Source organism: Corapipo altera, unplaced genomic scaffold (assembly GCF_003945725.1).
Source record: "Corapipo altera isolate COAL_440 unplaced genomic scaffold, ASM394572v1 47, whole genome shotgun sequence".
Lineage (NCBI taxonomy): Eukaryota > Metazoa > Chordata > Aves > Passeriformes > Pipridae > Corapipo > Corapipo altera.
Window position 1 is genome coordinate 7,038,150 of NW_020884897.1, and position 13,060 is coordinate 7,051,209.

Consider the following 13,060-nt stretch of genomic DNA (forward strand, 5'->3'; position numbering starts at 1 on the left):
GATAAATAATTCTTTTGCAGTATTTTTTTACACACTAGCCAATAAATATTGCATATCTGGGTCAATGAGTTGCACCACGATGCTCCTGTGGAAAGGTTTGTATTCCTTAAGAGCCATAAAGACAGTCAGAGCAAATACACATCTGTATTTATTGGACTGAAAAAGCCCAATAAATCCCACTTGCAGTGCCTCCCTTAAAACCCAAATATCTCTACCTCACAGCTGGCAGGGGAACCTCAAGAACAAATCTTCTAGTTGGTCCACTCAGAGCTAAAGGAGAAGTCAACAGGTTATTAAGAGGGCAAGCAGGAGAACTCTGGTTGTAGCACTCAAGAGTTTTGTAGCCTTTTGAACTGAGACTGTATCAAAATTTGGGGCTTTCTCTTTGGTTGTGGAGCCTAATTCTCATCAAAGAAATTTGTCCCTTACATGGATCCTATCAAAACTATGAACATGGTGATCCTGTACCTCTGCAACAATCCTAACATCTGAGCCATGCTCTTCATTAAGGAGTAAAAGCCACTTGTGCAAGCTGAGCATAAGGTGACTGTCATCCCAGTAGACAAATTTTACATGTGATTCCAGCTGACTCCATTAACAACACAGGTGTGCAGAGGGTAAGTAGACCTGAAGTCAGGAAAATGCACTGAAAGCTTACTAGGTGAAAATTAAAAAATGTCTGCTGTTTGTCAGTATAAAGGTAAAAAGAAAGAGAATGGAAATATAAATAGAATACAATTTTTATTTTTTCAAATGACATAAATTTTATCCTTTATCTGAATCCTTGGGGAGTGAAAGAAAAATCACTGTACATTTAAGCAGCTTTTTGAGACCATTTTCCCACTCTCTCAGGGTCCAAACACTTTTTTTTTTTACCATAAAAATTATAGCACTTGTGTGGTTTGTTCTTTTAAATACTGTAATTAAGAACCTTATTTGCATGGCAGGCAAAGCTGGCAACTTTCATGTACTCAGCGTGGTGAAAATGTCAAGTTTCATGGCTTGTGACAGATTAATAGAAAAATTATTTTAAAACTCTGCAAATTATTCATAGATATTGAGTAATCATCAAAAGTTGCATTTTGTGAAGAATAAAAATAGGACAAACTGAGTGTAGCATCAATCTCTAAATTGAGTGTTGTCTCTTTTTTAAATCATTTAAATTGTAGGCTTAGCAAAATAATCTTCAACTCAGATGAAGCAAGTTGTAAAATCTCTAAAATACTCTTTCATCGTCTTTTGCAGTGTAAATTAGGAGCAGTGTACTTAACATGATTTTGATGCATATAGATAAAATGATTAATATAAAATTAATGATTAAGGTAAAATAATTTAAATTCCATCTTTTAGAATTGGTATCAGAGACCCATCAGACACTGACTGCTGTTGTTGGAGAGCATCCCTTTCTGGACCAGTCATCCTTTTTCTGTGACTTCACTCTTGAAATTACTCTAGTGACAACAGTGTGTCAACCAGAGGGCATTTCATTATTTGAACACCTGGTCGTGCCCTCTTCTCTCCCCCTGAAATGGTGCTCCATGCACTCACTCCATGGCACTTATTCCAGGGGGAGAGGAGAGGGCACGACAAGGTGTCCAGATACTCACCTGGTTTATGAAGGCTGTAACTTGCAGAAGTAAACCTGAGCTGCAACCATCAAATCCAAACCCAAGTTTTGTTTCCATGTAGTTACATTTGCAGGAAGTGATTGCTCTGAAACTGCCAATCTGTCTAATCTGTGTGGTGTATCTGTTTACACCTCCCAGCCTGGTGAGAAAAACACTAATAAATGCAAGATAGGAAATCAACCACTAGCTGCAGTTAATGTCCTTCCCTTAGCAGGGATTTTACTTTTCCATCTTTAGTTCCTGGTCATTGTCAGACACCAAGTGTGATGGTAGTACAACTTTTGCTCTCCATGCCATGTGTTTAGCGCAGGACCACATTTCTTTAGACAGTGTTGCAAACAAACAGTTCGTGCTTAGTTTATATAGGATATAAATATAATACATAATATGTTATTGGCTGTATGTTCTGGAACACTGTGTATCATTCTGCAGTTTAAGGAGTATGTTAAGAGTTTCCAGAGGAGAGCTCAAAAAGCTCAATTTGCTAAAACAGAAAAAGATTTTTTTTTAATTGATCACTGGCTGTGCATACATACCTGTCAATAGGAATGTCAGAATACATGCAGCTGTACATCGACGTTTGTGCAGTTCAGGTACAAAGTGAACCAAATCTTTGAACAGAAAAGATATTAAAGAGTGAGAGATGTGTGCCTTTTTAGTATTAAGTTTGAGTGATGATCAATAATTCTCTACTCAATGATTCAGGGGTGTTATTTTGTAGCAGGTCATCACAACATATCCTTTGCAGCTTTCCTGAATCTTAGAAGCTTACTCAGGCACCTGCTTATGTAATATAAATAAAGTATGACGCAATTCTTCACTAAACAAATTCTGGTCAACAGTTCTGGTCCAAAATGTTGGTGAAGCCTGAATCAAGTGGTCAATTGATTTACAGCTCATCTGACTACCAGGAGAAAAAAATAGCCAGTGTACACTTCTTAATCCATTTATGTACTATACATCAATGTTCAGCTGAAATTTTCTGCCTTTGCTTTTCTCTGTAAATCATGTTGTATAAATAAACTGTAGTAGAAAAATGCTGCTTTTAATTATGTGCTTTTCTCCATTAATTTGATTTGACATAAGTATGTTTATATACTTCTGTATATAACATATAACACATTTATAGCAGCAGGAACATTTTATAATTTCCAAAATTGAGAAGGTGAAAAGAAGGCTTCATTGCAATATAAACAATGGACATAAGCTTCAAATTCCTAAACACAGAAAGAACAGAAACATGTACACATTGCAAGTCATTAGTTCAAGCCCACCAAAGGTTTCCTGAGACAATTACCTTCACTGCTATAAAATTTGCTTTGCACAGTCCTCTGGAGCGTTACTAATTGCTTTTCTTAACCTCCAGAAATTAAAGGATTTTGAAATGAACATATAGACAAGTAGTGACTTTAATTTCAAATCTCAGCTTTATTAAGGCAAGCTCTGTTTTATGAAATAGGGTCATTAAGAGAATGTTTCATGTTGGAAATATCCAATCCTAATCTCCTCATCTTCCTCCAGTCTTGAAAAATTGAACTCTACCTATATCTCTTAAAAATGCGGTGCCACCTCAACTCATTTCCGTCTGGCATCAGCTCTATGTCTCATCTTCAAGAGTACACAGAACCATGTTGCCACTTGTTTCTCAAATCCTTTTCCACTAGGGGGTATGATAGACTGTGACTGTATCTCACACTAAACCTTCGGTGTGATATTGTAATACTGAAGTACACACACACGAGGGAGAGGAATAGGCATGCAAAGCTTGGTACATAATTTATGGAGATTCAAATCCTGTCATTCATAAATATAATTATAACCTACGGCTTGAAAGTGATATGGACTTTACCATATTGATCATGCTCCAGCTCTGTTTATTCAGATCATTCATTTGTTGACAGGAAAAATATAAGAAGAATGTTGTTAGTCGTAAAACAATTAATGAAAGGAGATACTTCTATTTTACACAAAGAATATTCTTTGTTTCTGTGTGTGTTGTACCCTCCCACCTTCAGATGAGAAATATAAACCCAAGGGGAGGGGATATTATTAAATCAGCAATCAACCTTCAAGTCATTTTGGTATAAACACTGTAATTATTTCATCTCTAGTAAACAGAATAAAAGACAACAGCACATAAGGGTGACAATTTGCAATATGCTTTGAATGTCTTTGTTAAAAAAAGCCCTATTATGACTGAAGGCAACATTACTGAAATTTAAAAAAAAAAAAAGCAGAAGTTGTGACAGCCAACAGAGGAGGTAATTAGTCAGTAAATTTTGAGTAATAAATTTAGCAGGTCATTGCAACAAACATTATATTTTGTGTGGGGAGAAGTCACTGTTTATTAGCTGTGAAGCCAGGACTGCTTACCTTTATTCAAAAAATCATCCTAACAAAATGTAAGAAAAAAGTCCTTAGTGTGGTTACGATTGTATAGTCCAGATGCCTTGCAAAACTCCCAATCTGCTCTTACTTAGGTGGGTATAAGTTCATTTATATCAGAAGAGTCAACTACAAATTTGCATAGGTGCAATTGTAGTAGCATACAGCTTGGGGGAGGGATAGACAAAAAAATATTGGTTTAATCACGTTTATATAACATTTTTAATCTCAGCTGCAGCAGCTGTGTGTCTCAGATGTAGGTTAGGTTAGCCTGGACATTGTGGTTACCTATCTGAGTACTCTCCCCACTCCAGCTGGCTGAGTGCTGGCTGATGTAAGCAGCCAGGAGGGATGCCTCTGCTCCCCCCAGCACCTCCCTCAGCTGTGGGAATGGTTTGTTTGCAATTCGTCAGGTCATAAAAAAACGTGTGCACTTAGCGAGCCTCTGTACTTAGAGCCTTGTAAAGACAATTGCCATTAATATTAGCGAGGCTTCAGAGGGTTTGACAGCCTCACAGAAAAGCAGTCTCATTTACCCGGCTTAAAATTCCTGGTTAGGAACTATCAGGGGTGCATTTTATACATCTTGGAACCTTTTTTCAGGCTGGTTGACCTCTTGTTAAAAAGCCTTTAAAAAATATTTTGCAGTCAAATAATTACTGGTTTTGTTTAAATGTTCTCATCCGATACATAATGAACAGTGAGGAATTCCCCAAAGGGCATCTTTTGTTATTGAAATGTTTATTTATTGAGTGCTTTTGCCAGAAGCCCCCCATGAGAAAAATCTCATTTTATGAGCTCCTGAAGCAGTCAGTTCCCAAAACATCAGGCAGAAATGCAATTTTGACCAAGTAATCTCGAGGTCTTTTATTTGCTTTTAAATAAACAGAATGCCAAGGTGCAAAAAGTTGTGACAAGAGCTACTTTATTTTTTGTATTTTGCGAATATACCTAGTGAAGCCATGCTGGTGTGGTGCTCAGGTGATTTCTTATGTACAAGAATCCAGAGGAAAACAATATCCCACAGAGCAACATATGAGTGGGTGTTTTAAATGATTCTGAGATTTATTCTTTCTTGGAAAATGATAGCATTAGCACAATAGCATCCCGCTTGCATAAAGAATTTTCTTCCCCACCCTGTTTTTTGCTCTTTATTTCCCTGAGTAGTGAGGAGAAATGACAGTGTTTGTGGCAGCACTTACATGGGCATGACTTGGATCCTCTCGTGTTCCTGGATTATCCAGGTGGAGTCACTAGAGAATAGTACCATGGCTGCTGAAATGCTTCACTCCTTGGAAATCCCCGTCTCTCACTGCCTGGGCAGGGTCGCTGGAATGATCCAGTTTTAATCTGTGTGACTTTAATGACACCAAGAAGTGCAGGACTGCGGGGAGTGGGGCAGGGGAGAACTATGGGGACGAAGTGGGGAGTGACCAAGAAGTAGAAGCAAAACTCTCAGGTAAGGGAAGGAGGGCAGGAAACTTTTTATGTCTTTGCTGATAGAGCCAAAGTACAACTATGCTGTGCTTGAAACTGTGTGTTGGTTCCAGGTTCTCAGCTATAATGGACTATGCAGTGAAGATTTGAGGAGAATATCTAAAGTTCCCCCTCTCATCTTTGTTATACAACAGCTCTATACTGGGGTGATGCCTACTTATATTTAAAGCAGATTGCTCATTGGCCTGCAAATATCTGAGCACCCAGAGAGAAATCAACATTTCTCTTACGTTGGCAATGCAGAAAGGGCAGTAGTTATATTCAGTGTTTGGTATCCTGAAATTCCTAGTTGCATTTTATGTTTGATTATCCCAGCATTAGTGACAGAATTGGGGAACAGCCTGGATTTTTGTAAAGCAGTTATCCCAAATAAAAAGTACTTTGCAATTGTGGAGTATTATGATCTACAATATTAATATGATGTTGAGAAATGTTTTATAACTACTTAAAGTTATTAAAAGTCTTTCTTGGCCATTAGTGATTGGCCATCTAGAGTGTCCTTTAGCAGTAAAATCTCTGGTTTTTTTCTTCTCTTCCTTAAAGAGTATTTGGAGCAAAATGATTGATTAGTGGCAGTTCCTGTTAAGTCCAGAATAAAATGTGCACAATGCATGCTTTGCTACTAAAAGATTAAAAGAATATTTCTTATTCTTACTCTGATTCCCTTTGTGACCTCAAAGCAAAGTCTTATGGTTAATAATAGAGGGGTTTTGTGCCTGAAATGGAAAAAGTTTAGAGGTATTTCTGTCTAGGATATATGTGATGCAATTAAGCACACTTCATTAAGTGCTCTCTATTTTATGAATGCAGAAGAGGAACATATTACTTCATTTCAAGCCCTGCAACAAAAATATATTTCAATTTATTTCTTTTATGCAGCAATTTTTCAAATTTCATTCTCTTATAAACCACAGCTATAGAAGGTCAAAATATGTTAATGTATGGGTCCAGCCAATGTACTTCACCTTATAAGTAGGGCTTTTCCTCATAGTATAAATGTAATTCTTTTCACTGATAATATGAATAATAAAAACTTCAAAACTTGCATAACACATAATATGTAAGTAAACTTTTATAAAATAGGGCCAATTTTTGTTCTGCTTGAGCACCTACACTCTTCTCCTCTGTAAATTCTTACATTAATATTTCCATAGTCTCTTGTTACCCATAAATTTTTTTCAGAACTATATTTACTATATGTTTATATGTATTTTTTATATTTTTCATGGATAAGTATTTTAACGTAGTTTTGAGGATATCCGAACTGAAATTTCTTCATTCTTTTCTTTAGATGTGCATATGTGTTGTATATTTATTGGGATGGATGGAGAATGAATGTAATATTACTTGTATGGATTTATTTTTCTTTACAAGTGCACAATGATATTTTTTTGTGAAACCCTGAGTGCTTTACTCTGCCTCTCTTCATCTGGCTAACCAGTACCTTCGTCTGTAAAGGTCTTGTAGGTTTTAGTGCTGTAAAGGGCCATCAGGCTACACCCAGAAAGGTCCCTGCAGAGTCAAACCATTTCCCCTCATAAGTTATTCAACAACTTCTATTGTTAAAAGATAAATACTTTGCGGTATCTTTCTGATCAAAACCAGCTCTTGGATCAGATATGCTCAAAATCTTTTCCCCACACGTGTTCCTGTAGAATATGATCAAGATAAAAATTCTGAGTTTCTGTATTGTCCCTCTGACTTGCGGTTGTGACAACAGGACTAAACTTGTGTTGATGTTAAGCAAATAAAATGTTAAACTACATGTAATCTTCTTTGGATGCTGAATTCCAGTGATGGTCTGTGCTGTACTTGGGTGAATAACAATTTCAGTGCCTCCATTTTGCCACCTTCTTAATAAGAATACTATTTACAGGAGTGTTCTGAAGTTTAGTTAATGTTGTTGGAATTCTTTCAAACAGGCACAAGATACACACAAGAAACCACAAGAGGTATAAAAATGTATGCAAATGTAGCTAATGAAGCAAAAGGAAGAGGACTAAATGGTGTCTTAATAGGTTCTCTTTAAAAACCTATTTTGATAAGGAATATTATGCCATGTCTCTTGATTATGAATCTTACATTTTTTAATAATCTCTTTCAGCGTGCTGGGACCAGCTGTGACCTTCAGAGTGCACTCAAACCTCCAAAACATTTCAACTGCAGATGTTGCCAAAGAAGCAGGTAAGTCCTTGTCCTCCATTCCCAAACTGTGACCACCCACACGTCTGTTTAGCAGTCAGTGGCACTGCAAACAGCATAGGCACGTCCTATTCTCCCAGAAGACTGACATTTAAAGAGAGAGACAGTTCAGAGGTGAGTGGCACATGGAAAATTGAAGCTTAACATCTCTGAGTCAATTAAAACTGTTTGAGACTTCCTTGTTTGTCAAGAAAATGAGTTAGAGACTTGTAGTCAAGTTCCAGAATGGTGAAAAACTCTTCAGTGTTGTCATGAGCTCGTAAAAACAGATTAGTCATCTAATCTAGGATGTAATGACTTCACTTTTCTGATACTTTTTTTTTCAGGGAAAAAATGTAATTACATCTTACTCTTAGTTTCTGGATTTAAAAAACGGTAGAAATATGTCTTTGTTGGTGTGCTGTTTAAACAATTTCAATGACAAGTTAATTTTGGGAATAAAGGTTGCATTTCTAAAATTAAGCTGCTTCCTGTTGGCTCCTTGTCAGTTTGGCTGTTATGGAGTTTTGAGTGCAAGAAATAATTTCTACAAAGTAACTGAATTGATAACTGATTTGTTTCCAAATTAGTCAGTTGGTAGGTTTTAAAAATCAGAAGTAAACAAGTTGCAATATTGCTTGAAAATAGAAACAGAAAAAGTTCATTTAAATAAATACCAGGAGCCACAAAGTGTCCATTAACTTCTATTTTTGCTTCACCATGGATGAATTAAGTTATAGAAAGAACTGGGGTAGCTCCCATGCCAGAATATTCCTTTTCGGGAAGGGTCTTTTTAAGTGGTAATTAGGGAATAGCAAATGGGATATAATTTTTCTTAAAAGGGTTTAATATGTTAAAAAGCCCTAGATGTGTACTGTTAAAAATAGGAAATTAAAAGAAAGTAAGTATTGAATTATGTGACTCCTGAATGTGTAATATCTTCCTGGGAAAAATTAATATGCCTTTTTTTTAAGCAATGCCCTCCCTGTCTTGTAAACCTGTCCAATCTCTCTGAAGGGATCAACAAATGTGATGCTGTTGGTAGATCCTGCCTAGATTGCCAATGGCTTTTGACAAGGTCTTCCCATAAGTTTCTAAGGAAACTAATAGTTTCTTACAATGTGGAATACGAAAAACAAAATGGTGAATCAGTAACTGGTTAAGAAGCAGGAAACGGATTAGAAATAAAGTATTAGTTTTCTAAAAGGCTAGATATAGGGAAAAAAGTGGAAGGGTCTCTGTTGGGACTGTGGCATTCAACATACTTATAAGTGAGTTGGAAAAGAGAGTAAACAGGATGATGAGAAATCCCACTAATAATACTGAATTATTCACAGTTTTAAAGGTGAAAGTTGATCTTAGAAATGTATAAACCCCCTACCAGACTGAGTAAATGGATTCAAAATGGTAGAAGAAATTAAATGTAAATTAATGTTAAAAAATTTTCATATGGAAAAAAAATAGCTTTACATGCAAACTTATATGTGTAAACAGTAATATAGTTAGTGTAGTAATAGGTAATTTGATTAAATGAAAATTCAGTCTCTATTATCAGCTGAACAAGGAAAGTGTATTTAAGAATTATTTGGAAAGGAATAGAAAACACAACAATATTGTTTGCTCTTGCATAAATCTGTCCTTTGCCTGTATTTAAATATAACAAGTAGTTCTGCTTCTCATGCCTCCGAGAAATTGGAAATTCTGGTTGAAATGGAAAGATTCAGAGAAAGGCAGAAGGCATGACTGTAAGTATGGAGTATCCTCCATATATCAAGTGGTGCAGTAAGGCAGGAATCTTTATTTTGGAAAAAAAAAAAAAAGATGAGTAAGGTATGGGAAAGGTCTGTCAATACCAGAATGGCACAGTGAATGTGTACAAGACTGTGCAACTGCTCTTGCAATGCATGAAAGATAAAAGTGGCAGAAGGCAAGTTCAAAATAAAGCAGAATGCAATTTATATCTTTGCCAGTTGTGAATAATGAAGCTTACATGTGTTCAAAAATTTACACACAAGCAAGGCAATGGAATAGACACCCAATGAAATTTAACAAGTCTGTGGAAACCTTGTCAAGTCCAGGAGGTTCCTGATGTGCCTTGGCCTGTTCCTAACGATCTACTCTGAAGTGTATAAATGTTGTGACTTATTTCAGCAAAAGTCAAGAAGTAACATTCTTTTCTTACCACTGGGATCAAAGTAGTTGTTTTCAACTTTCTTAACTTAAATACTGGTGGCAAAGTTAGGAGAGTTCTGGGGACAAAAAATGCCACCCCAGAGAAAGGGCAATAAAGGTGACGAAGGATCCGGAATGTAAATCCTCTGAGGAGAGGCTGAGGAAGCTGAGGTTGTTCAGGGAAGACTTTATCACTCTCTACAACTACCTGAAAGGATTTTGTGGCAGTGTGGGTGTCAGCCTCTTCTTCCAGGCAACAAGTGACAGGACAAGGGGAAATGGACTCAAGTTATGCCAAGGGAGGTTCAGGTTGGATATCAGGAAAAATGTCACTGAAAGGCTGGTTAAGCATTGGAACAGGTTACTTAGAGAAGTGGTGGAGTCACCAAACTTGGAAGTGTTCAAAAACTAATAGACACAGCATTTTGAGATATGATTTAGTGGGCATGATGGTGTTTGGTTAAAGGTTAGACTTAATGATCTTGGAGGTCTTTTGCAATGAATGCGGTTCTATGATTCTATGAATTTCTACAGATTCAAGAATTAAAATTAATATTTTATATTTTAATTTTATATACTCTATATATTCATATCCCAGGCATTTTCTAGATTTTGTTTGCTTAGTAAATTAGAATTTTCAGTTTTGATGGCTGCAGGAAGAGGTTTGTAGGAGTCTGACATGAGCTTCTCCTGGTATGTCAACATGGCCATAGTATTGTTATAACTAAGCCTTGTGTTGCATTTTACATAAAACGTTTAAGCACACTTCTTACTTTCAGATCTCTAAATCGAAAAATATATTCACTTAAAAAATCAACAGCAATATATACTTATATAAGAAGTTTTTTCAGGCTCCAGTTGTAATTATAATTTTTTAAAGTCAACAGTGTCTTGAACAAAAGCATTCCAAATACTTAATTTACCAAGGGAAACGAAAACAGAATAAATCAATGAATACTTCCAAGTTAGGCACAGGTAAATGCATTACTCCATGCTGTACTGCAATTAGGTAACTTGACATCCATCCAGGAACTCTGAAAGCAGATCTTGTTTACAGAAAATAAATAGACCAAACGGACGGAAGAATTTCACTGTCTGACACATCCTTGGAAATTAAAAGAATTTTGAAGTTGAGGTAATCAGATACCATAATAATTATAAGAATGTAAATTATACATATTTACAAAAAGGAATCTATTTGTGCTGATGTGATGTACGTGCAAGTCTCACTGATAGCCACAGGAACAGTTTCTGTGCAGCGGTTTGATCTTACTGTTCATGTAGCATATATTTTTGTAACCAAAAGGGTTAAACTTTGTATTTTCCTTACACTATTTAGGTTTAAATATAGGGAATTACACATCCTCCACTGTGGAGTTTGACAAATGTGCAGGTTAGAGAAGACATGCAACTCCTTAGCAACTATTCAAATAGATGAATTACTTAGAATATTTACTAAATAACAGAGATATGGAAGGATGATAACAAAAAAAATTTCCTATGTTGTCTTGGAGTTTGAGGTTCATTTTTGTTAGTGTACACAAGGCCTTGCTTGAGGCAAAATAAACTCTCTAAAATCCTTTAGCCGTATCTTTGCTGATAAAACTTTTTTTCCCAGTAATCCACAGTTCCAATTCTGCGTAAATGTTTTGATTACTTTTTCTTTGCAGTTTCTAGGGCTACATAATTATATGGGGAAGCTGACAACAGAGTAATTTAAAATTGTGAATAGCTTGCTTTCTCACATTAACAATACCTTTATTTGCAGTTTGACAACAGAGCAGGACAGCCAACATTTTGCCAGCTTCACACACTTTGACGTTCAAAAAATAAAACACATCTTGCATCAGGTAGCTGTCTTTTGGCCTAATTCTGTTTAATAAGTCAGGTTCAATGGTGCAGTGTAATTTCATCTCAGTGTTATGAAGAAATAAACTTTCTCAAGACACAGAAGACCTGCTCTAGAAGTAATTACACTTGGCACATGAAATCATGTAGACAAACAAATGTTTCAGTTTAAGAGTTAGGAGAAATATCGCAGAGAACAATTATCAGTAAGATAACTCTATATAAAATCGTAATGTATTTGGTATAGAAATAAGCAATGAAGTTGCTTTATAGGTACTCCAGAATCCCACCATTTATGCAAATATATGTATAGTAACAGTGATAATTAGAAAAGCAGAAACTTTTAAAATTTCCAAGCATCAGATGCCTGTAATGATATATTGCCCACATGAAACAGAGATGTAGGAGAGAAGTTTTGAGCACAGACACTCAGCGCAGCTGAAGTTAAATAAAAGCATTTGCTTGTATGTAGCTGCAGCCTTTTACTGTTAGAGCTATGCTTGCATTTTTTTTTTTATTCGTATTGTATTGAAATACAACCTTTTAAAGTGTTATAAAAAATGGAAACTAGAAAGCAAAGGGCTATAGGCAAAATGTAGGCATTGATGATGGGGACAGATAGCACAGCAAAAGGCAATGCATATCCAGATATTAGGGAATTAACAGGTCTTGTGTGCAGGTTCTATGATATATTGTGATATACACCAGTATGAAAAGTCATAAATTTTGGTTTAGGATTTTTATATATATATGTGTGTGTGTATACATACATATATGAATATTAAGAAAACTTTTCAATTTTGTTTTGATTCCTCTAACTTTTAACCAAGCTATTGGTTTGATTTTTTTTTTGAGGTTTGTTTTTTGTTTGTTGTTTTTGGTTTTTTTTTATTTTTCTGTTGCCTGCTGGTAAAACTCACATTTTCACACCATGCATGGTCTGGTAGGGACTATTATCCTGACTTAGAGAGGAAGGTGTTGAATCATGGAATCTTCTTGTCTAAAAGTCATTTCTCTGCCTGCTGTTTAATTCTGAAAAAAAAAATGTTACAAAATGTTACACAAATGCAAAAATACCATATTGTTGTTCAAATTTTACTGTATATCAAGCTAATTTGAATAAAGATACTACCTCAAAGTTATTGGAATAGATTAAAAAAAAAACATATATAGAACCCCCCAGCAGTTCTAAATTGCTGCAAATGATTAAATTTGTAAACTTACAGATTTTGAGATTTAACATCTATAAGTTTTGGTTACGTCCCAGCTGAGGTGAAATATCCATGGCAGCAAATATGTAATAAAACTTTTTGACACTGAAGCTGAATATTTTTGCTAAAATTGGCAGC

General features: G+C 35.7%; 1 protein-coding gene across 1 annotated transcript in view; it reads left to right on the plus strand.

Moving 5' to 3' along the window:
• PTPRN2 (protein tyrosine phosphatase, receptor type N2) overlaps positions 1 to 13,060 on the plus strand; it is a 648,310-nt gene that overhangs the window by 278,463 nt on the left and 356,787 nt on the right. The window contains exon 11 of the mRNA XM_027648381.1: positions 7,615 to 7,694. Within this exon, the coding sequence (XP_027504182.1) occupies positions 7,615 to 7,694 (80 nt within the window). The remainder of the gene's footprint in view (positions 1 to 7,614; positions 7,695 to 13,060) is intronic.